The 21959-nt window shown below is 35.3% G+C and overlaps 1 protein-coding gene across 1 annotated transcript; it reads right to left on the bottom strand.

Moving 5' to 3' along the window:
* Positions 1–1187: 1187 nt before the first annotated feature.
* On the bottom strand, positions 1188–12151 carry LOC114296239 (organic solute transporter ostalpha protein (DUF300)). Its single transcript, XM_028240525.2, has 5 exons — positions 11807–12151; positions 8204–8507; positions 7912–8034; positions 4468–4758; positions 1188–1782 (listed from the first exon to the last, which is right to left on the bottom strand). The coding sequence occupies exons 2-5, from the start codon at positions 8465–8467 to the stop codon at positions 1576–1578; spliced, it is 885 nt and encodes a 294-aa protein (XP_028096326.2). The 5' UTR covers positions 8468–8507; positions 11807–12151; the 3' UTR covers positions 1188–1575.
* Positions 12152–21959: the final 9808 nt, after the last annotated feature.

Below are 21959 nucleotides of genomic sequence, written 5' to 3'. Positions count from 1 at the left end.
AGGATTATAATAATTGAGTTTGGATTAAAATAATAAATGGAGTATGAACCATACTCAATCATGCAATTTTTTTAAGGACTCTAAAAGGGTCCCTCACCAACTGTTCAACAAAATTATAGTGACATAATATGCATGGATCTCCATAGGGGGGGCAGATGTTAACCTTTTAACTTTTTAAGTTTAATTTGACAATTTAACGGATTCAAAATTATATTCAAGTATCTTCAAGTCAAGTAACAAATTGCTCGAATTTGACTTGAAAAATACACAAGTTTAAAATTGAATTCAAGCTTGATTTACTCATTTCGAATCAATCTCGTACAAGTTTTTAATGAGTCGAACAGAAATCAACCTCCAGTAGTTTGATTTGTTGTCGGCCAGGGATGGCGCAGCCGTAGGGGGAGGACACGGAGAGGGAAGGAGAAGAAGCAGGAAATTTGTTTCTTTATTTTTTATTTTTTATTTTTTATTGGCCTCAAATAAAATGAAGTCTTTTTGCACTACTGCAGGTGAAGCCGCCTGCGATGCCTTTTGAATGGGCTCTCATAAAGTCAATGACCAAGTGGCCAGGCATCCACTGAATTCTTTATTATATCCCTATTTTATTTATTTATAACAAACTGTCCACCATACCCCCTTTAATTGATATATTTAAAAAACACATAATGAAAATTCACCAAGCATCCACCTTCTTTTCAAGTCCTTCCCATGAGAATCTCCCCACAAAGTACTTCTTAAGGAAGAACTTCAAACTACAAGGAGCAATGACAAGCAAACCTTACAGTTTGTATGTTTGACTACCTGCTATAAGCACTTTCAGATTGCAAAAAAAATAAAAAAATAAAAAAGAAGAAAAAAACAAAGAGAGTTAAAAGCACTCCCTCTGCTAAACCAAACTCAATGGATTGGCGTATCGAAAGATCTCTGGGAGGAACTCCCCTGTTCCATCTTGTGCTCTTCGGCATGCAACCAACTTATGAAAAACAATTAACAATAAAACACAAAGAAAATAATTAAGTTCTGTTTTTTTTTTTCCTGATTTACCTCGATGTGCATTGAAGGATTCTGCAAACAATATCCGAAAACTGTCATTCATATGATATCCCTCGCTTTCAAAACCACATTACACAATTTGTTCAAAGTTGTAACTATAAAAGCAAAGCATAGAAGAAAAGCAAGCTCCTTAATTTAAAAACAGGAACACAAAAAACAGATTCTATTGCATTACCAGAACGAAATTTGAGGTACAACACTTTAGGGGGGAGAATACCACCAAACTTTGGCATAAAATAGAAATACTGCAGACTTACATTACAGCTACAAATAGCAACAGCAGCAGTTTCTTCTCCATGCTATCGTCTTTTAGATATACAGGAAAACCATATTTTAAATTAAAATTTAAAAAATAAAAAAGAAAAGGAAAATAAAGCATCAACACACCTGAGACATATTATTGATTGATGTCTTGCTAATATGCTTCTCTCTTTGCCATGGGCACAAAAGGCATTGTAAAAATGCATATATAAAGCCCAGTAATGATATATCTCCCCCATTTGAGATGTTTCAGGAGTTGCATTATTCTTGCTTTTTGCCTTTCATTTTTGTTTCTACGTCTCCACTGTACGGAGCAACATGATATGCATACTGCTGGAGAACCGAGAACACAACCATCTCCAAACACACCAAGACGTTCTGAATAGCTTCTTCGATGTGCTCTACATCCAACCAAAAATGATGGGATTTGATGACACCCAACGCAACAAGAATGTCAAGCACTATCCCCTGCAAGTGGTAGAAATGACCGTTCGTGAAATAAAGCTCTATTTTCAATAACAAGTGGAGGAAAGAAAGATAAGGTTAAAGAAGGGGAAAAGAAAGCAAGAAATGTTTAAGGAAATTAGTGAAAGAAAAACAATAATAAAGATCCATCATGCATAATATAGAAAGTCCAGACAACAAACCCAAAAGATGAACATATTGATAATTACGAGTAGGATTTAGGTGTCAGGTGTGGCTAGGGGTCAGACCCATCAATCCTCTAATTGAAGGATATGCGGACTCAGGTAGAAATGATCATAATTTTTAAATTTTAATATATTTTGTGAGATAAAATAGTATTTTATGTAATACGGAGTGTCAAAAAATACACTTTACTCATTTTATAGCAATTATGCAACAAAAGAATACTCATAAAGACTTTTTTTTTTTATTGGCACCGGGGTGGACTAATCCCCAGTGGTGCACAGGCCCTTGGCAAGGAATTTCTAGCAAGTGCACCACAGTTAATTCAAGGTTTTCCCCTAATCCGATGGCCCTAAAGAATTGTTTGCACCTAAGAGGTTTCGATCTCTGAACCTTGGAGGGAGTACACCCCCAAGACCCAAGACCCAAGACCCAAGGCCTTGCCACCAATCCAACCCTTTGGGGTTATTCATAAAGACAATGTTAAAAGCAGTTACATAACAAAATCAAATTGATGGAAATGCTAGCTTAGCACACATCTGATGGGAAGTGTCAAACGTATATCTCAATATCTTATTCAACTGTCAAAGTGTCTGACTTAGGTACTTGATTTGTTTTGAAGAGTCCATGTAACATAGGTGATTGACAATATCGTTCATCAAAATAGTGTTTAGAAAACTGAGAACATGTCACAACGTCAATTATGCAAATGAAAATAATCACAATCAACTTCTTAACTAAACATTGTCTTTAGAGAAAACCTTGGAGGGTTTTCAGTTCCGCATCTGAAGAAGCACAACTTACCAGGTTAACTGGAACTCTACAGATATGGGAAATGACTGATAAACTTGAGCGCCTAAACTAAGAAGTTCCACTCTTAAAAAGAAGACCAGCATGATGAGAGTTGACCGCTTCAAATACAAATTTAACCTACTGCATGTATGTTTACATATTTAATTTAACAACAAAATTCAATCACATACATCCCATATGCATTAAGGCGTAAAAATACACAAGCATTGCTGGTCCCAAGTTCATTGGTATCCTCTGAATGACATTTTAGGATTAAAATGGCATTGTGACTATATGCCTAAAGACCACCCATCTCTTAGTCTTAGATACCTCCAACTGCTCTTTGTTTGAAGTCTACTCTTTGGGAAATTTGGGTAATTAAAGGATAGGTGGCATCGGTGGAAATTTAAAAGAAGGAAATTTCTAATTTACCTTTCTTAAAGCTAAGTGATGAAGGAGACTCCCTCCACACTGGAACTTTCATGGTGACAGGGTCATACTGAATATAGGATAATGGGGTAGCTCATGTGATGATTGGAAGTGATTGTACAAATAACATAATGAATGATAGGGGTGCAAATGAGCCAAGTTGTTCAAGAACTCAGCTCAGTGAAGGCTCAACTTTGCTCAGTTTTACATAACAAGAGCCCAAGCCAAATTTTTAGACTCGTTTAAATAAATGAGCCGAACTCAAGCTAGAAAAAGCTTGGCCCGTAAGGCTCAACTCGTCTATTATTTATTTAAATAACAGGATACATATATTATTTTATGTATTAAATAATAATGTGTCATATATGTATATTTAATATAGAGTAATATTTAACAAGCCAACCGAACATGATTACTGAGCCAAACTTTTTCTTTATTATCGAGCTTTGAGCCAAGTTTGAGCTTGATTTTTGAGCACTATAGACAAACAAGCTTTGCTCTGCTCATTTGTAGCCCTAATGACTAAGTAAAAGACTTTCTCCCTATGGCATTTCCATCACCTTTGCTTAGAAGCTTCTAACTTAGATCTTGATATTGTACATTCTTTCCAGTCTATTTTCAAATTGGATGATGGGGGTGCTTTTACGATGGGTGAAATGGGTTTTATTATCTTTGGAAATTTCAAAAGAGATTATCTGCATCTGCCTACCTGGTTCTTTTTTATGTCTTCATTTTTTTCTGAGCGTCAGACATTCTCCCTATGGAATTTCTTGTTGTTTTCCTTGGTTTCTAATAAAACCATACATTTAGATCCCTCAACTATTAAAATTGTTTCACTTTTACCCACTCCAGAAGGGGCTCTTTGTATGATTTTATATTGTTGATGGTTCTAAATGTACGGTTTTAAAATTGAGGGGGGTAATGGATTGTTCAATGGTAGTTGAAAGAGGTAAGTGTAATTAGCCAAATAAATTTTTGTTATTGATCACATAAAGTTACACAGAAACACATGGTGCCACATACATGTAAACAAAAACGCCCTTCACCTAACATTTCGGCATTTAGGTACCATATCTTAAAGATGCTCAATTAGGATTTCTTCATTTTTAAGTGATCAAAGACTCACACAAACAATCAGTTTGCTTTGTTCAATATCTGGAAGGGGCCCACCTCAAAGTAATTCATCAAGTAATTAAGAATAAACATAAATTTTTTAAGAATAAAATTGCTCCTTATAGATTCTTATCCTATTTCAGTACGGAACAGACAAAAAAAAACTTTTACCTGCCAAAAGCAAAAGAAAACAATTCCTTTGATGCACAGGAACTTTGGAAGTGGCTTGTGTGGTGCCAACTCTTTTGCAAAGACATGGTAAAATACCACCAGTGAATACAAAGCCAATGAAACTGAAACGTTGAGAATGATGGTGAATGTCCAGCTGACCCAACTGGGATATATATCAAGAACCTGTAATGTTATCATCAATGCAGAGCATACTGGGCGAATGACAACAAACTGCCATGTCCAGTACTTGAGAAGCTTCAGGGTGTGGTGGTTCAGATGGACAGTATGAGGCTGTAGTTTGCAGAACAACAAGTCAAATATATGCCTCATGAACTGTAGAAAAATTTAATGTATAAAGAGAAATAGAGAATTGTATAGATATTGATTGTATTATTGATTGTTGTATTTTGTGTTTACAATGAGTCCTATATATAGAAGATTTAAAGGAGGTAGGTATGTAGTAGGTGGAGTAGTAGGTGGAGAGGAGGTGGTAGTGGTGTAGTCGGTTAGGTTTAGTGGAGTAGGTGAGGTGGTAGTGGTGTAGTGGGTTAGGTTTAGTGGAGTAGGTTTAAGTGGGTGTAGTGGGTTAGGTTTAGTGGAGTAGGTTCAAGTGGGTGAAGTAGGTGATAAATTTTAACAGCCCCCCGCAAACTCAAGGGGGATAGGAACTAGCCAACTTGAGTTTGGAGAGAGTTACAAAACAAGAAAATACATAAAAATAAAAGAGGATAGGTGACACTGTATGGTCGTGTCAGACCATTGGTGAAGACACTGGATGGTGGTGTCATAACGTTGTAGAGGACACTGTATGGTGGTGTCATAATGGTGTAGAGGACACTGGATGGCGGTGTCAGACCGCTGTAGAAGACAGTTTATGGGGTCATGTCGGACCGTTGTAGAAGACAGTTTATGGGGTCATGTCGGACCGTTGTAGCAGACAATGTGGTGACAGTTGTTGTGACAGTTTACGGAGTCTTGCTGGACCCTTGTAGAAACTAACCGGAATCAATGTCGGGACAGTTTACAGAGTCTTGTCGGACCCTTGTAGAAACTAACCGGAATCAATGTCGGGACAGTTTACAGAGTCTTGTCGGACCCTTGTAGAAACTAACCGGAATCTATGTCGGGACAGTTTACAGAGTCTTGTCAGACCCTTGTAGAAACTAACCGGAATCTATGTCGGGACAGTTTACAGAGTCTTGTCGGACCCATAAAGGAGCTAACCGGAATTAATGTCGGGACAATTTATAGGGTCATGTCGGACCGATGTAGAAGACACTGTATGAGTGTGTATATAGGCTGCCCAAAAGATATACATGTAGATATATATATCGAGCCCGCAAAAGTCGCGCCCTCAAAAGGCGCGCCCACTTTATCAAAAGATGTGCCCGACAGAAATCATCGAGCGGCGAGCCATCAAAAGGCGCGCCAGACACGCGGCGATGCACGTGACCGACAGAACGCGTGTCGGCCTCTTCGTCAGGGTCTTTATAAACCGAAGCGGAGGTTGAGGCTTGGAAGCATAACAAACCAGTTGAAACCTCTGCATTCTCAGAGAGCTTGTCTCGAAGAGCTGCAAATCTTGAAACACTCTGTAACCAACCTTGTCTGACAGTACCAATCGGTAATCGCTGCTTCTCTGAAACACTTAGCAACCCAAAAACATGGCCTCTTCTTCCCGTCCAGCTACCCAGAACATGGCCTCTTCTTCCCGTGGTCTGCTTACTCTCTTTCCCGACCTCAACGAGTCCACAAGAGAGATAACCGGTGCGGTTGCCCTTGAATCTCAACCAAACGCCCCTGAGTTTGCTCCGTTGACCTTTCCTATGCGGTCTGTGGAGCAAAGAATGGCAGCGCAATCAGATATTGAGGCGAATCAGTATACTTTGAAGTCATGTGTGGAAACCATGACTGCGGTCACAAACTTGTCGCACCGGCTGCAGAGTAGGACAAATGAGGTGCAGCAGTTAAACGCCCAACTGGCTCTGCTCCAACGCATGTATAAGGATGCGCGAGCAGAGATAAGTGTGCTAAAGGCGGAAAATAAGGAACTGAAGCGGAAGGCCACCGTTATGTTCCGATTTGGAGGTCCGCCATATGCTGCAGTGGAGGAGCAGGGAGTAGTGATCGTGCCCAGTGGAGTGGGTGCGGGAAACACAGAGGCAGCACCGGCAAGGGCCGCCCAGGACGGAGGCAAGAAAAAGCGACCCGCAGCAGAGTAGAGAAGCAAAATCCCGCCTGTGGATGTGGTTGTTTTGTGTGTAGAGAAGTCGCCTCTGGTGGCGGCGAACTGGAAGCTATATGTATTGATAGAGATGACAGCGGAATAGGTTGAGGTCCGGCGGGCGGCTAAGGTGAGGTTGCCGCCCGCCGGGGAAGCGAAAATACTAGGTTCTAAACCTGCTCTGATACCATGTAGAAAAATTTAATGTATAAAGAGAAATAGAGAATTGTATAGATATTGATTGTATTATTGATTGTTGTATTTTGTGTTTACAATGAGTCCTATATATAGAAGATTTAAAGGAGGTAGGTATGTAGTAGGTGGAGTAGTAGGTGGCGAGGAGGTGGTAGTGGTGTAGTCGGTTAGGTTTAGTGGAGTAGGTGAGGTGGTAGTGGTGTAGTGGGTTAGGTTTAGTGGAGTAGGTTTAAGTGGGTGTAGTGGGTTAGGTTTAGTGGAGTAGGTTCAAGTGGGTGAAGTAGGTGATAAATTTTAACATGAACAATAACCCAGTTGACAAAAACACTGAAACTGGACTTGTCTCATAACAGTGCGGACTGAAAAAGATTCACATATCTAAAAACCAAGAAAATTAAGTGCAAATCGAGTTCATTACAATCTTTCTTGTTGCTTTTTTTTTTTTTTTGGGAAAACAAATTCAGTTATCAAAAGAAAACCAAAAGATATTCACAAGCTATCTCTATTGCATATAATCTAACATATTTAACATAAAATATCAGAAAATCAGTTCAGATTTGACCACTTTTGAAATATTAAAACATCTGATCAATGATAGATGACAATTAACTGGCTAAACTGCATCTCTTTGGGACTTGCCAGTTCTGGTAGTAATATGGGAGGATATTGGCGAGGACTATTCCCGCAATATGTTTCAAATCTTGCTGCAATTATTTCACTCATAACAGAGCAAGAAATACCTTTTATTTTTTTTTGATAAATAAAAACAATTTGTTGACTAATAGCAAGAAATGCTATTATTGTTATTGATCCAATTATATTTTCATCATAGCAGCTTCCTCAAAAAGAGTTGGTATCAGGCAGAAACTGTATTGCTTTAATTAATGCCCGCCTTAGTTTCCACCCAACTCAATTTTAAGTTGTTCCTGACTGAAATTCATTATTTAACAAGAACTAGATGAAGAAACAAAATATTTAGATAATTCTTGCTATCCAGCTATAGGAAAAAGAAATGGATTATCCACCTGGAAAAGTGTCATTGGGAATGAATGGTGAATTTCACGCCCTTTGATTTCATCGGGCACTATGTTTTTGCTAATGGATATTTTCAAGTAACTGTACATCAGTGACAAGAACTTAGCAATCACCTGCAAGCAAAGGTGGAGAGAGACGGAGATAAGTTCAACTTCACTGACAAGCAACGAACCATAGTAGTCAAAATGCTATACCACTGAGCTACGGACCCCAGGAGAAAATACCAGAAAAACGAACAATAGAATTAAATCAAATCATGACTAACTAGTAGAAGGCACTCACAAAAGCTTCATAGCATTCCTTTATTGAGTCCAAATACAAGAAGAATGGTTTGCTTCCTCGGAAATCCACCAAACCCACAAATGAGACAATGGCATATATTGGAGCCATAAGGATGATGATGATTATGGCCTTTTGCTCCTTTGGGTTCTTCCAATAAAAGAGATGCTGCGACAGAAGCTGTATTGTGAAATGCATTGTAAGCATCACACAAATTGCAGATCCTAGAAGAGTAATTTGTCCACGGTTCATTGTAGTTATATCCATAATTGTTTAGAAGCGAGATTCAAGAACCCCAAAGCCCAATCTGCAAAAATACGTGTTAAGCAACGGTTAGGATATCAACTTGAGTTATGTCATGAGTAAAGTTTCTATTCTAAATTGAATAGCTCATACAAGATTTTCTCAGAGTACTGAGGCTTCATATTTTTTTATTTTTTTTTTTAGAAAGCCAACAAGAAGTTTTATTAAAGAAGAAAGAGAGGAGGACAAGAAGTCCTCATACAATGAACAAGTACCCAATCAAAATAAAAACATCTAACAAAAAAAGACAGAGAAAACAAGAAAATCCAAACACTAGGGGTTGCAAATAGCAAACCAATCCCTAGAAATCAAGAAAAGTGAAACTCCTTTAAACGGAGGAGACACAAAAGCCCAAAATGAAGCCAAAAAACAGCCCTATCCCAACTTTTTTTTCTTTTTCTTTTCATCGAGGAATACATGTAACTCAACTTTTTCTTTTTTCTTTCTTTCTTCTTCTTTTTTTTTTTTTTTTTGTGTGTGCGCGTGTGTATGTGGTGATAAGAACCTGGAGTACCATCTTCATTAATTTCGCATTTGGAAAGGATATCAAACAATTGCTACAACTGTTATCATGGTATTATTAATAGTCATGTCTTTCAGGGTGTTGCCATTCAGTCCCATGGTTAGAGAATCAACTTCTTGTTGTGCTTCCTAGCTGCGTTACGGTTTCAGTGGTACCTGATGTTTTGACATTTGTAGATTCTATGGAGAACTTGATTAGTTAGTTTTGTTTTGGGCCCTATATGGGTTTTGTTCTTTTTGTATTCTTCGCATCATCTTGATACTTTTCTTATAAAGTTTGATTATTTATCAACAAAAAAAAAAAAAAATAGTTGTGTTATGTTTCCCAAATTAAGACTGGCTGTAGACTCGAAATGTCATATGTTAATTTAATTTAAATCTCACAAAGGTAAGTCCACACATCACAAATGATACACAAATACACTCACAAATTATTTTTATTTTTTTTGGACATGTTAAATTTTGAAGTGTTTTAAACGTTTCAAAACATCTCCACGTTGATTGGGAAAAGAAGACTTATTGTGTTTATATGTACTAGCTATTATTGGTCCTTTTGATGGGTGAATCCTAATTTAGTATTTACAATAACACACATGCGATTCAGCTTGGCTGCAGAGTGGCACATGTATGTGAGGTACAAAAAGTTTACAATTTTTCAGATCTGTTTCACTTTTCTGCTTTGGTTTTCTATCTCTGTGCAGACTAGCTCTTCTCTTCATCTACTTCAACTATGCTCTTCTACTTCAATTTCATAGTTCAGTTAAGAGCTCAACCCAGCTCTGTTTTCACTTCAATGCAGCTCTGCTCTGCCATTATTCAAGTCCAGCTGATCACAAGATGGGCAAGGATTTTTATATCGTAACAGTTTCTACCTTCACTGCAATTTAACTCTAGATGAGGAATGGTTGTGAGCATCTAGGTTGGACCTTGGAGGCGTTGTAGACTTCTAGAATCTTCATGTAGGGAGGAATAGTGACTTTAGGACAGTGACAACACGTCTCTAAGGCTCACAACCAAATTTTTCTCACTGTTTCATGTTCTAGTTTACTATTTTTATCTTCTTATATGATGCATAGTGCTGTTATTTCATACATTGTTCTGCTTAGATTTTGATCATGCTATATTTCATTTGTACAGTAGCCATAAAATCTAAACCACTGTTACCTAAGAAGCATGGACACTTCTAAGAAGCTGTGTCCATGTCATGTCGGACTCGTGTCACATGCCGATACTCATTGAACACTTCCCGACATCTGTCGAACACACGTCCAAATGTATCATATTATGTTTTAAAATTTTTAGACCCATACACACTTCGAACACTTGGAGAACACACACATCCATCACTTAGACACACATGAAACACATTATAAGTTAAAACAAAATAACTTAGAGGATACAATCATAAAAGAAAAACTATATAGATTTTATACCTATTAATTCCTCTTCCTTTCAACTTTATAAATTAGTTTTAGGTTGCATTTCTATAATCTTTGAATGAAATATTCATATATATAATCATATATTTTGTACATGTCTGTGTCGTGTTTTTGTGTCCGTACTTCTTAGACTGTTACACAAATATATATACACAATTACAATTTGTATTAAATTTTATTTGAGTGATAGTTGTAGTTTTTCTAATAGCAGTATTTATTGAATTGGACAGATTGTTTCCTTTCTAAGCTCTTGTTAATAAACTCAAACAGAAGTATGGCTAGGTTTGATGAAGCAAACAGTGTTAAACCTGAAAGTTGTAGCAGTGAACACTTCCGTAGATGGCAAACTCAAATGCATTAAAGGAAAGAACATAGTTCAAGATTAAATTTGAGTCTGTGTTTAGTGAGCAAGGTCAAAGGACTAAGATGAAATGACTAAATAATGGAGATAATAATTCTACGTTGTTTCACAAGGCCACAAATAGAACGTGGGTATTTGTGGAGAGGGAAGACAAGACCCAATGATTGATGAATTTTTTCATTTTAATTGAGGTCATACTTGATTTGTGGAGTGAGTAGACCAGGGATTGACGGTTTGGGTTGGTTTCTCCATAGGTAACACCTACTAACAGTTGCTACGAAACATTTTGTCACATTATGATTGAATCATGTACAAATAGTGACAAAATGGTTTCTGTTCAGTTTTCGTAGTCTTCCAATCTTATTAGTGAATACCAATACCCACTAAAATAGTAGCCTGAAATGCCCTCATTCTACAATATTGCCAGATTAGATTATCATATCAGTCTTGAATTCACTTGTCATGTGATAAAATACAACTATTTCAGTCCGGTTTCCAATTCATGGTTTAGATTATAAGTAACACCACTATCAACAAAATAGTAAAATGTAGTTCAAAATAATAACATGTTCATAAGAATTCACTAAAGCAAAGCATAAATCCCTAGTCACTCACCACATACTATGCAGAAAAAAACAGGACAAAACCCAAAAACCACCATTACCCAGTTCAGGTACTGAACAATCGGATCAAAAGAGAGATAAGAGAAAAACAATAAATAAAATCAGATCCTCAATTCCATTCCAATTCACGGTTTTGATTGATTACCCAAGACCAACAATCAACAGAACTAAGCGTCTTTCTCAAGTACTATATAGCTTCCTTGGGTTTCTCAGCAACCAAACACAGAATACCCAGATCAATTTAGGGCTAAAAACGAAAAAACAAATTAAAAATAAAAACAAATCAGTAATTAGCATGCTAGAAGGTTTAATTGATCTAGATTCGAGACGAGAAAGCATCGTAAGGTGAGATTCTTACTGATTTTGAATGCGATCAGAGGAAAATCTGAAATGGGTATTGGTGAAACCAGGGAATGCAAAAAAGGGTCAACGATCGATTAAAGCAATTTTTGTGAGATTGCCGACTTTGGCTTTGTCGTAAATGGAAGAAGAGTAGTAGATATGTGTGATTGGATGTGTGATTGGAAATTAAAGGTCCATCCATGCCGGTGTCAGTGTTTATGAGCTCTAAGACAAAAAATCGTGTTATGCGTGGGGCCAATCTGACAACGACACGTTATGACTCACAGCCATAGTGTTTTTTTCAGGTACATCGGAAATAAACACAGCCATAGTTAAACCCCGATTTTTCTTGCACACCGTGGCCTTTTTGGGATTAGATTTTGATTTTTTAATTTTTTTTTTTTGAGTTATATTACCGGTTTATTTTTTTATATATTTTTTATAAAAAAGTTAAAAAGTTAGCATGCGTTTGTGTGTTGTAAATGTGATTTGAGAGTATGAGTTGTATTTTGAGTTTGTGTGTTATAAAATTATGATTTGAGTGTAGAAAATTTGTTTGGTAAAGAGTTTTGAAAATAGTTTTTGAAAAGAGGTTTGATTTGAATGGAAAATTATTGATGTGATATTTGATATGTGATACAAAAATTTACAACTCATAACTAAACATACAACTCAAAATTATTTCAAAGCACATTAAAAATTAAAAAAAATTCAGAAAATATTTTTCCCAATTATATAAATCAATTACCAAAAAAAAAAAATCTGTACAGCGGAGGACATCCGGGTGGAAGTCCTTAAGGACGTCCGGGCAGTCTTCCCCTGGGCAAAATTGATGCACGGAGCTCTCTGCAGAACTCGTGAAAATTGATTCCAAAACAACAACCAAGCATCATACTCAAACGCACGTGTAAAAACACGTTTACAAATCACAACCAAGCAGAGCCTTAGTATTTAATCTAATTTTCAAAATAATTCTGTATACAATGTTATTATAAATTATTAAATGTTTTGATTCTAAATAATTTATCAAATATTTTATCAAATCATACAAACCTACGTATTTGTGGGTCTCGCACTCATGTAAGAAGTTTTGTAAGAAATTTGATATATAACTATTATAAATTTATATAAGTGATTTTATAAAAATATTTAAATTGAACATAAATTCTTATAAGTTCGTAAAAACTTACGTAATTTTATAAATTTATATAATTTTATGTGTGTGGGTAATTTTCTGACCACACTGCCCGCCTAGTAATCAGCTGGAGAGCACCGGCAGAATAGATGGCTTTAATAAACCTGTAACAAAAAGAAAAGGCTCCGGCGGTGGCTCTTCCACCTGGGGGCACTCCGACGATCAAGTCAGTATATCTCTCAAAGATAATCAAGTGCTAAATTCACAAGCTTGAATATAAAACTGCGTACCTTAGACCCACGGGGTGCCTCTCTTTTATAGTTTACTCAATCCAAGTCCTACTAGAAGCCTGACTTCTATGGACTCCAATTTAGTACTTACTTTGGATTCCTCAAGAGATAAAGATAAACTCCCTAAGAGCTTTATCCTTATCTTAGCAAAAGTCTTCTCTTTTCTCTAGGACTCTTGTCCATTATCTGATCATCTCGGATTCCGATATCTTCGGAGATAACCTCGGCCTAGCCAAGATAACCTCGGCACAACTACCACGACACGTGGCATGTCGCCTGACACGTCAGCGTCACCATGCCACGTGTTAGTACTCAGAAAATATATCCCCACATTATGATAAAATTGTGTACATTATACATTTCAAACTAGAGAATTTTTCTTTTTCAAACGACTATGGTTGGCTCAGTCCAATCATCCTATTAGACGTTTTTCTTGATCAGTGTATTTCCAATCATTCGTTAAATTATTTTAATCTGATATGATGCACTCTAATTGTTTTCATCAATTCTGTTGGTTGTCCAAGGTAGAGTAAATTTTAATCAAAATCTGGACGTCCACCTGGATGTCCACCATTTACTAGGTCGTCCACCAACATTCAATTTCAAAATTTGATAAAAGGTTAAACAGTCCCTCAATTTGATGAAAAATCTGTTACTTTCTTCATTTGATATCATTTTTATGACAGGATTAGAGCACTGTTTTTATCAAATTTTCATCAAATTTAAATTTGATGAAAGATATGAGTAAACATTAGAGATAACTTCATGAATCTCATTTTAATTGTCTGATTCACTTATTTTTTAGGTTAATTTGTTTATATTATTCATACAAAGAAATCACATTAATTCGATAGTCATATAATTTTAGTGTACTTATTTTTTTAAAAATGATTGATATGAGTAATTTTGAAAATAAATTATATATATTTTTAAATATAAATGTAATAAAATTCTGTTTATATATATATATATATGTCAAATTTACCTGATTTTTTTTTTTATACACGACCTATACAAAATAATCTAAAAAAATAAACAGATGAAATGATTGAAACGAGAAAGCAATAAGCCACAAGAGCCCAAACAAGACAGTCTAGTGACAGCCATCCCCTTTACAAATTGAAACCATGATCGATTACTTTGAGGCCAAGATTGGATTAGAGCAAAATTTTTAAAGGTGGGATTGTTCAATTACTTTGAGGCTAAGTTTGGATTAGAGCAAAATTGTTAAAATTGGGATCTTAGCCTTCATTTGGCATATTACAAAATGAGGCTTTTTGACTAAAATAGTCACAAAAAAACAAAATAGACTTTTTAACCCAGTAAGACAAAATATCACATCCAACTCATAATCATTTCATTTTTTCTCTCATAAAAGTCAAAAGAGTCAAAAAACCTATCTCAAACAAAACTTTTTAGTCCTAGGCTAAAAAAATAAAAAAACCAATCCACATCCTAAACGAACCCTTAGATGGGAATTTTTTTTCTTTTTAGAACAAAAAAAAAGGCAATATATTAAAAGAAAAAAAAAAGATTATAAAAACAACAAAAGACAAAAACATAATACAAATTACAATAAGCCTCAAAAAACAGCTGCGGTTTGAGAAGACCAGATCAACTTGCAAATGTGATCTAGGTTCCAACCTAAGGATGGAATGTCTACCTCAAGCATAAAACCATTGGCGCCACCGTCACCAAAGACGTCGTTTGCCACCGTCACTGCTCGAAGTCCACCATTGTCATCGTAACACCAGAAGGTTGAAGCTTAAAAAACCTACAACTGCAAACAAACCATTGGGATTAAACCAAAAATCTATGTAGAAATTCAAAGGAATATCACAAAACCCCTATTCCTAACATAAGAAGTCCAAATATACACTTTAGAAGTGATAAGGAAGTTGCCGAAAGGTGATTTCCAATTGTGCTCTGAGAATCTTATGTAATAACCCACATTCATGTCTTAGTCATGTTCATGTGCATTTGCATGATTTTGTCTTGTTAAGCTTGCATTTGTAGACTTTGGCTTGTTTTGCCTAAGTAAAGGTCTCTGTCTTGTTTTGTGCTTATGTGACTTGCCTAAGTGTTGATTGCATACTTTGTTTCCTTCCTTGCTGTCTCAAGCCTAGGTCATGCTAAGCCTAGGTCATGTTAAGCCTAGGTCATGTCAAGACGAGGTCATCTTAAGCCTAGGTCACACCTTTGAACCTCTTACACCTAGGACCATCTTGGAACCACTTTGGTTGACCTTCACCTTCACTTTCACCCTGGCATATTTGCCGAGATGTCATCATCTAGGCCGAGGTGTGCATCACTTAGGCCGAGATGTGTATCATCTAGGCCGAGATGTTATCATCTAGGCATCCTAGATCTTTGATCCTTGCACCTAGTGATCTTGTTCCTGGGCTGGTATGACCTAGACCGAGGTGTGGCACATCTAGGCCGAGGTATGGCACAGCTAGGTCAAGTGTTATTCTTCATAGTTGAGATCATTGAGACCTTACTTGCCGAATCCTTTGTCCTAACCCGAGATCATTACCTGCTGGAGTGCCTATGTCACATTGCTTGTTGTATACACTTTGTCATGCTCTTGTCTTGTCATTCAATCACCTTTTTGAGGAAACCCAATCCGGTAGTGCCACGTGTCCCAGCAGAGGGTTAAGTCAGCTAACAAAGAGAGAAAACATATCATTTGTCATATCTTTGCCTTTGAAGAGAGAGAAGCTCTAGGAAAGAGGAAGAGGTTCTTAGAGGGAGAAAGCTAGATTCCAAGTTTGATCTTCACACCTTGAACCGTTAGATCTGTGTTTTGAGGTTAGATTCTTGATCTACTCTTGTTATTCTTTTTGTTGATCCGATCACATTGCATGATCTAGAATGATTCATGAGCCGTGCATTGATTTAAAGTTTGTTTTAGAAAGAGAAAGTGATGTTCATATGTTCTTGAAGAAAAACCATGTTTTGATCCGAAAGCTTGTATCAAGATCCATGTTTTTGTGTTGGTTTTCATAAGATCTTCAAGTATGGGTACCCAGGTCTATGTTTTCGAACTCATCTCATGAAATCTCAGGTTTTGAATAAAGAAGTTATGATTTTTTTAGCATTCATGCTCTTTATGTTCTCGTCCTTCATGTTCTTCATGTCCTTCAAGGAGGAAACCCAGATTTCCAGACTTCACCTTTCCCTAGGTGTGGTCACTGAGACCACTCTTGCCTAGATCTCACACCTAGGCCAAGCATTGTATCTCACCTTGGCCTGCCTTGCATGATCACTTGCACCTTAGTCTATCTTGCATGCACACCTAGGCTAACCACTGCACACCTAGGCTGACCATGGTACACCCTTGCCGACATTTTGTAACACCTCGGCAGGCAGCTGCACGCCGAAGCCTAAGTAACCACACCTCGGCCAAGAGGTGTGGGACCTCGGCCAAGACCTCCTGAGTTCACCCAGCTAGGTCATTTTTGCCTAGATCATTTCTGTACATCCATTCCAAGATCTGGTTGGTACCCAGCATGTTTTCCCTAGATGAAAAACAGTGATTTAACTCCCAGCATGTTTTACTTTGTCTTGACTTGGTTTTGGAAAGAAATACCGGGATCATTTTTATTCATGTAAAGCTTGTTTTAAGGATGCATTACACAACCATCTTTGAGCATTCCTTCTTGTCTTCTTGAAGTGCATTCAGTAGACTTTATTATGTATTTGTAGGTCTTGGATCCTTGCCTTAATCCCTACACCCGAAGAGTTATGTGAGTGGTATTTTTAATAAAGCTATGTTATAAAGTTTGATAAAGCTTTGCTTCGTTTTGGAAAAGTATTTGTTCAAGTATGAATGATTATCCCTAGCTTTGTATCAAGTATTATCTTGTTTTGATGACATTCTTAGAAAGTCCTTTCATGCTAGGGGACTATAAGCCCATGTTGCACCATGTTTGAGAGATCTCTGCCATCGATGGTCTTGTACGGATGGCCCCACCGATGGCCTTGTGCGGGTGGATTTATCTAATCGATTCCAGGTTGATTATTCCCTTATTTTGTCCGGAATGTCATCCCCCATGTATTATGTAGATGTTATTAAACATCCCAAGAAGATTTGAGAGATTTGATTGATAAACTCGATTCATCCCATGTTTTGTTACAAGCTATGAGATATATTGTTTTGATAAAGATCTCGAGTATCATTCATTCAAACCTTTATTAATTATATCATTCACTAAGTATCCAAGCTCACCCTCTCCTTTAAATATATGTAGGTGGCGAGCAAGAAGGCGGTGACGCCTAAGATGTTATGTGCAAGATGTTTTGATTCATGTTTTGTATCATCTTGAAGATTATGTTTCTTAGATTTAATTCACTTCTTTTGTATATGTCGGCTTGAGAAACCTTTTGATCAAGATGTAATATATACTTTATTTTATTTGTATCCAAGTTGTAAAATCATGTTAAGATGTATGTCATTTCATTTGATCTATGCACAGTTCTTATGGACTACTTAGATTTAAATGTATTGCTTCCGCACATGTAAGCCCCATATGTATACTCTGATTGTGTGTGAATCTTTGTAAGTTGGCCTTTGGTAATCTCGGATTACTGGCCATCACGGCACCATTCTACTAGGGGCGGAATGGGGTCGTGACATCTTAGGTGAGATTGTTGTGACTAATTCATGGTTCGCACAATTGATTCAAGGATTTTAAAATTTTATTTTAAATATAAAATTAAAATTACTAATGAATGTATGTTATATAATTTTATTTTGGACATTCGGTCCATAAATTCAAATTTTAATTTTATTTGGCCAAAGATCCAGCTGTTGAAATAGTTTGTCCAAAAGAATAAACTCAAGCAAAATGACCAAAATACCCTTATATATATATATATATCATATGGTCCCAAACTCTAACACTTTCACTCAATCTCGCCTCTTTCTCTCTCTTTTCCCTCTACTCTCTCTCTCTCTCTCTCTCTCTCTCTCTCTCTCTACATATATATATATTTCAATATTTTTTTTTTGTTTTTATAATATGCATACAAAATTCTAACTATTTATATCATTTTATATAAAAATATATTATTAATTTTTTCACATCCCGTTCATGACACGGGTTACCACTAATATATAACTTATATAGAATGATATGTTAGATTTATATATATTCTTTTCAAAATAAAATATTTATCAAAATGACTTATTATTTTAAAAAATTCCACTCGCATTACTCTCATTGAATTTTTATATAATTTTTTTTTTATAAATCAATATTCTTTTTTCAAAAATATCATTGTAACATCATTTTAATCAAACCATATATGTGAGAAGATTTGTAGTTTTTTCATAATCGTAACTGATTTTTTGACAAATTTTATAATTTATAATTTGTGTAGGGTTTCTTATTTGGAAAATTGGTCTAAGATCCCTACCCAACTTTTAGTATGAGAAGAGAGCCACAATAATATTTTTTGATGCCTAAAGTCCCTCAATGTTATTTTAGTTTACAAAATACCTATTTTACCCTTCTTTATAATATACGTGGTTTTCAATTTTGGAAACTGAATATTGCGTTGCTATTTTTATAGGAGATTAATTTGGGATGAACTTGACGATGGAGATTTTGATGATGCAGATTTTCATGAAGATTTTATAGAGATTTTGTAGTCATGTAGAATTTGATTTTCATTGATCGTGTAGAAGTTGATTTTGTAGTCGTGTAGAAGTTGATTTTCGTTGATCGTGTAGAAGTTGATCGGGTAAGTTTAATAATCAGTATAAGTTTTTTATTTTTCATTTGATTTGTATGTAAGGACTCCGATTTCATGTTAGTTTTTCGAGTGTATTTTGAATTAGGTTTTTGTTTTCAATTTTAATCAATGTGAGAGAAAAGCCAGCTCAGTGTAGTTGTTTTTTATTTTTGAAGTTGATTTTTCATTCTTTGTTATTGACAATGGAGTTGATTTTGATTTTTGGAGTTTATTTTTCGTTCTCTATTGCATGTTTATTAATGATAAGTTTTGTTCTCTGTGTTCGAAGACCGGCTCTGTTTTTATGCACTTTTCTAAGTTTTGTACTCTATTTTTTTTTTTTTGAACTTTTCATTTATTCTGCACTTTTCATTTTTCTACACTTTTCTTTGTATTCCAAAGAAAATTTAATGTTGTTTTATAATACAACGAAAATCACAGAGAAAATTGTAAGCTTGTAGTCCAGTGAAAATCACAGAGAAGATTATAATTTCATAACAGATCTTCTCTGTGATTTTTGTCAGTGATTGTGTTTAATAGTTAGCATTAATATTCTCTATGATCTTCTCTAGACTTTTTAATTTTCTCTGTGATTTTTCTCTTTGATTTTCTATGGACTTATTAATTTTCTTTGTAATTTTGTTTTTGCTATCTTGAAGGTGAATTTAAGTTCGTAAATTTCTCTAGAGTTTGATTTGAGTCCAATAATGCACAATCACACAGAAAAAATTGTAAGCTTGTAATCCAATGAAAATCACGTAAAAGATTATAATTTCATAACAAATCTTCTATGTGATTTTTGTCTATAATTATGTTTAATAGGTAGTATTAATTTTCTCTGTGATATTCTCTAAACTAATTAAATTTCTCTGTGATTTTGTTTTTGTTATCTTGAAGGTAAATATAAATTCATAAATTTCTCTTGACTTTTATTTGAGTCTAGAGAAAATTATAAGCTCGTTATAATAATTCAGAGAAAATTATAATTATTACAAATTTCTCTAGACTTTTATGTTGTTCTTTTTAAGTGTTTTTACATTGAACAAGTTATTTTTCGTATTTTTTTTTTTCAATTTAGATGAACAGTGCAGTGTTGTTGCTATGCAAATATAGGAATGATATTATTGTCATTAATGTTTCATGCGAATTGAATTTTGAGGAATTGATTGACATTTTGTGTAAAAGATGGGAGAATTTGAAACTTGAGATGATGTGTATTTCATATTCTATTGTAGGCCATCCGAGTTGTGTGGTACGAAATAATATTAATTTTCTAAATATGTTGAGGATTGTTTGTGCACGTGGCGTTAATATAATTGATGTTTCAGTTATTAGGTGTAGTACTTCTGATTAAGAAGATGAAGTGGAGTCTAATTGGGTAGATGTTGTGCATGGTGAATGTGATAGGCTCGTGGATATTGAAAGGAATTTACTCTCTAAGTTTTGTTCTCACCAAGAAAATATGTTATTGGCAGCTGGTTGGCGAAATAATATTAGAAGTGTTGGACAAAAGTTTGAGGGTGGTCTTGTTGAGTTCCATACTGTTTTGTGGAAGTATGCTATTGAGGTTGGTTTTCAGTTTATATATGTTAAAAATGACAAGCTGAGGGTTACGGCAGAATATGCATATAAGGAATCAAGGGATGTATATGGAGTGTACATGCTTCGATTGAAAAAATAAATGGATTCTTTTACATAAGAACTTTGAACAATGAACATACGTGTGGTGTAGCGGTTCATACTTGTTACGACCTAACCCCAAGCACTTAGGGCTGAAATCGCAATTTACTAAATAATTCTAATCGTAACAATTTAAATGACGTAGGCTGAGGCAAAATGGAAGTAAGAAAATAACTAAATTGAAATTTTACTTCATTCTACTATTTTGATAAAAGAAAATACATCTATAGGGTTTTTATTATTTTATTATTCAGTGACTGGCCCTTAAAAAAAATAAAAAAAAATAACAAATCAGTATCAAATTCTTGTACAGGTTCCACTACACGAGATTACGGGTCTTCCTTACATCTCATCACCTAAAAAGGTAACAGCTATAAGCACACAGCAGAGTGAGAAATATTATGCCAAGAATATAGGGAACACAAAATAATCATGGATAGTTAGTTAAGTTAAAACATTTACGTAACTTAATTTGAATAAACAAATTATTCAAAGTGACAGAAACTGAAATACATAAATTATGTGAATAAATAACCATAACCACAGTATAAAACAGAAGTCACAGAAGTGACAGTCAAAACAGAAGTCAATGAATCCATGACAAACAGAGGACCATAAAGTGGCCAAACAGAGACTAATGGTTATTTAAGTCTCCCAAGGCATGAGACTCCCGTGGTGGTATTTATAGAAAATAATTGTTTACAAAATCATTGTCAAATAATTTCTAAAATTTAAACAGACATATCCATGGGTTTTAATATAAAGAAATGGAGTTTAGAAAATAATTAACATAATTGAAATATAAATATAAGTTATAAAACATAACTTGTATAAAATAAACTATGGTAATTCAAAACATACGTAAAATATATTATGGTGACTCAAGGTATAATATAATTTACCGTAATATCAATTCTTACTATTTACCTTCTATTTTTGTCGACTATTCATGCTTGTTCTCTTGCTTCCCTCTCTTTTCCCCCATTTTCCTTCCTTTTGTTTTTGTTTTCCTAACCAGGAGCATGTCCTCCCTATTTATGGGGAGGCAAACCATGATTAGCAATCCGCATGGAGTCTCCTAGGTATGCCACGTGCTTATGGGCTAATCTTGCTTAGATAGGCCAAATCTTAAGCCAAATCCTACTTAGATACGTCCTCATCTCAACAAGTGCCAGCTTTACTTAATTTTTTATTTAATTCTACTTTGACCCCAAATCTTAATAATCCAATTAAATTACATTTTATCACATACAATCGTAACATTAATTATTTTATTTCACTACTACCACTATTATTAGTATTATTGTTATTATTATCATGATTGG

The sequence above is a fragment of the Camellia sinensis genome, chromosome 9 (genome assembly GCF_055761805.1).
Source record: "Camellia sinensis isolate YWXY chromosome 9, ASM5576180v1, whole genome shotgun sequence".
Lineage (NCBI taxonomy): Eukaryota > Viridiplantae > Streptophyta > Magnoliopsida > Ericales > Theaceae > Camellia > Camellia sinensis.
Note: the sequence above shows the minus strand (reverse complement) of the source record. Positions and strands in the feature narration are given on the sequence as shown.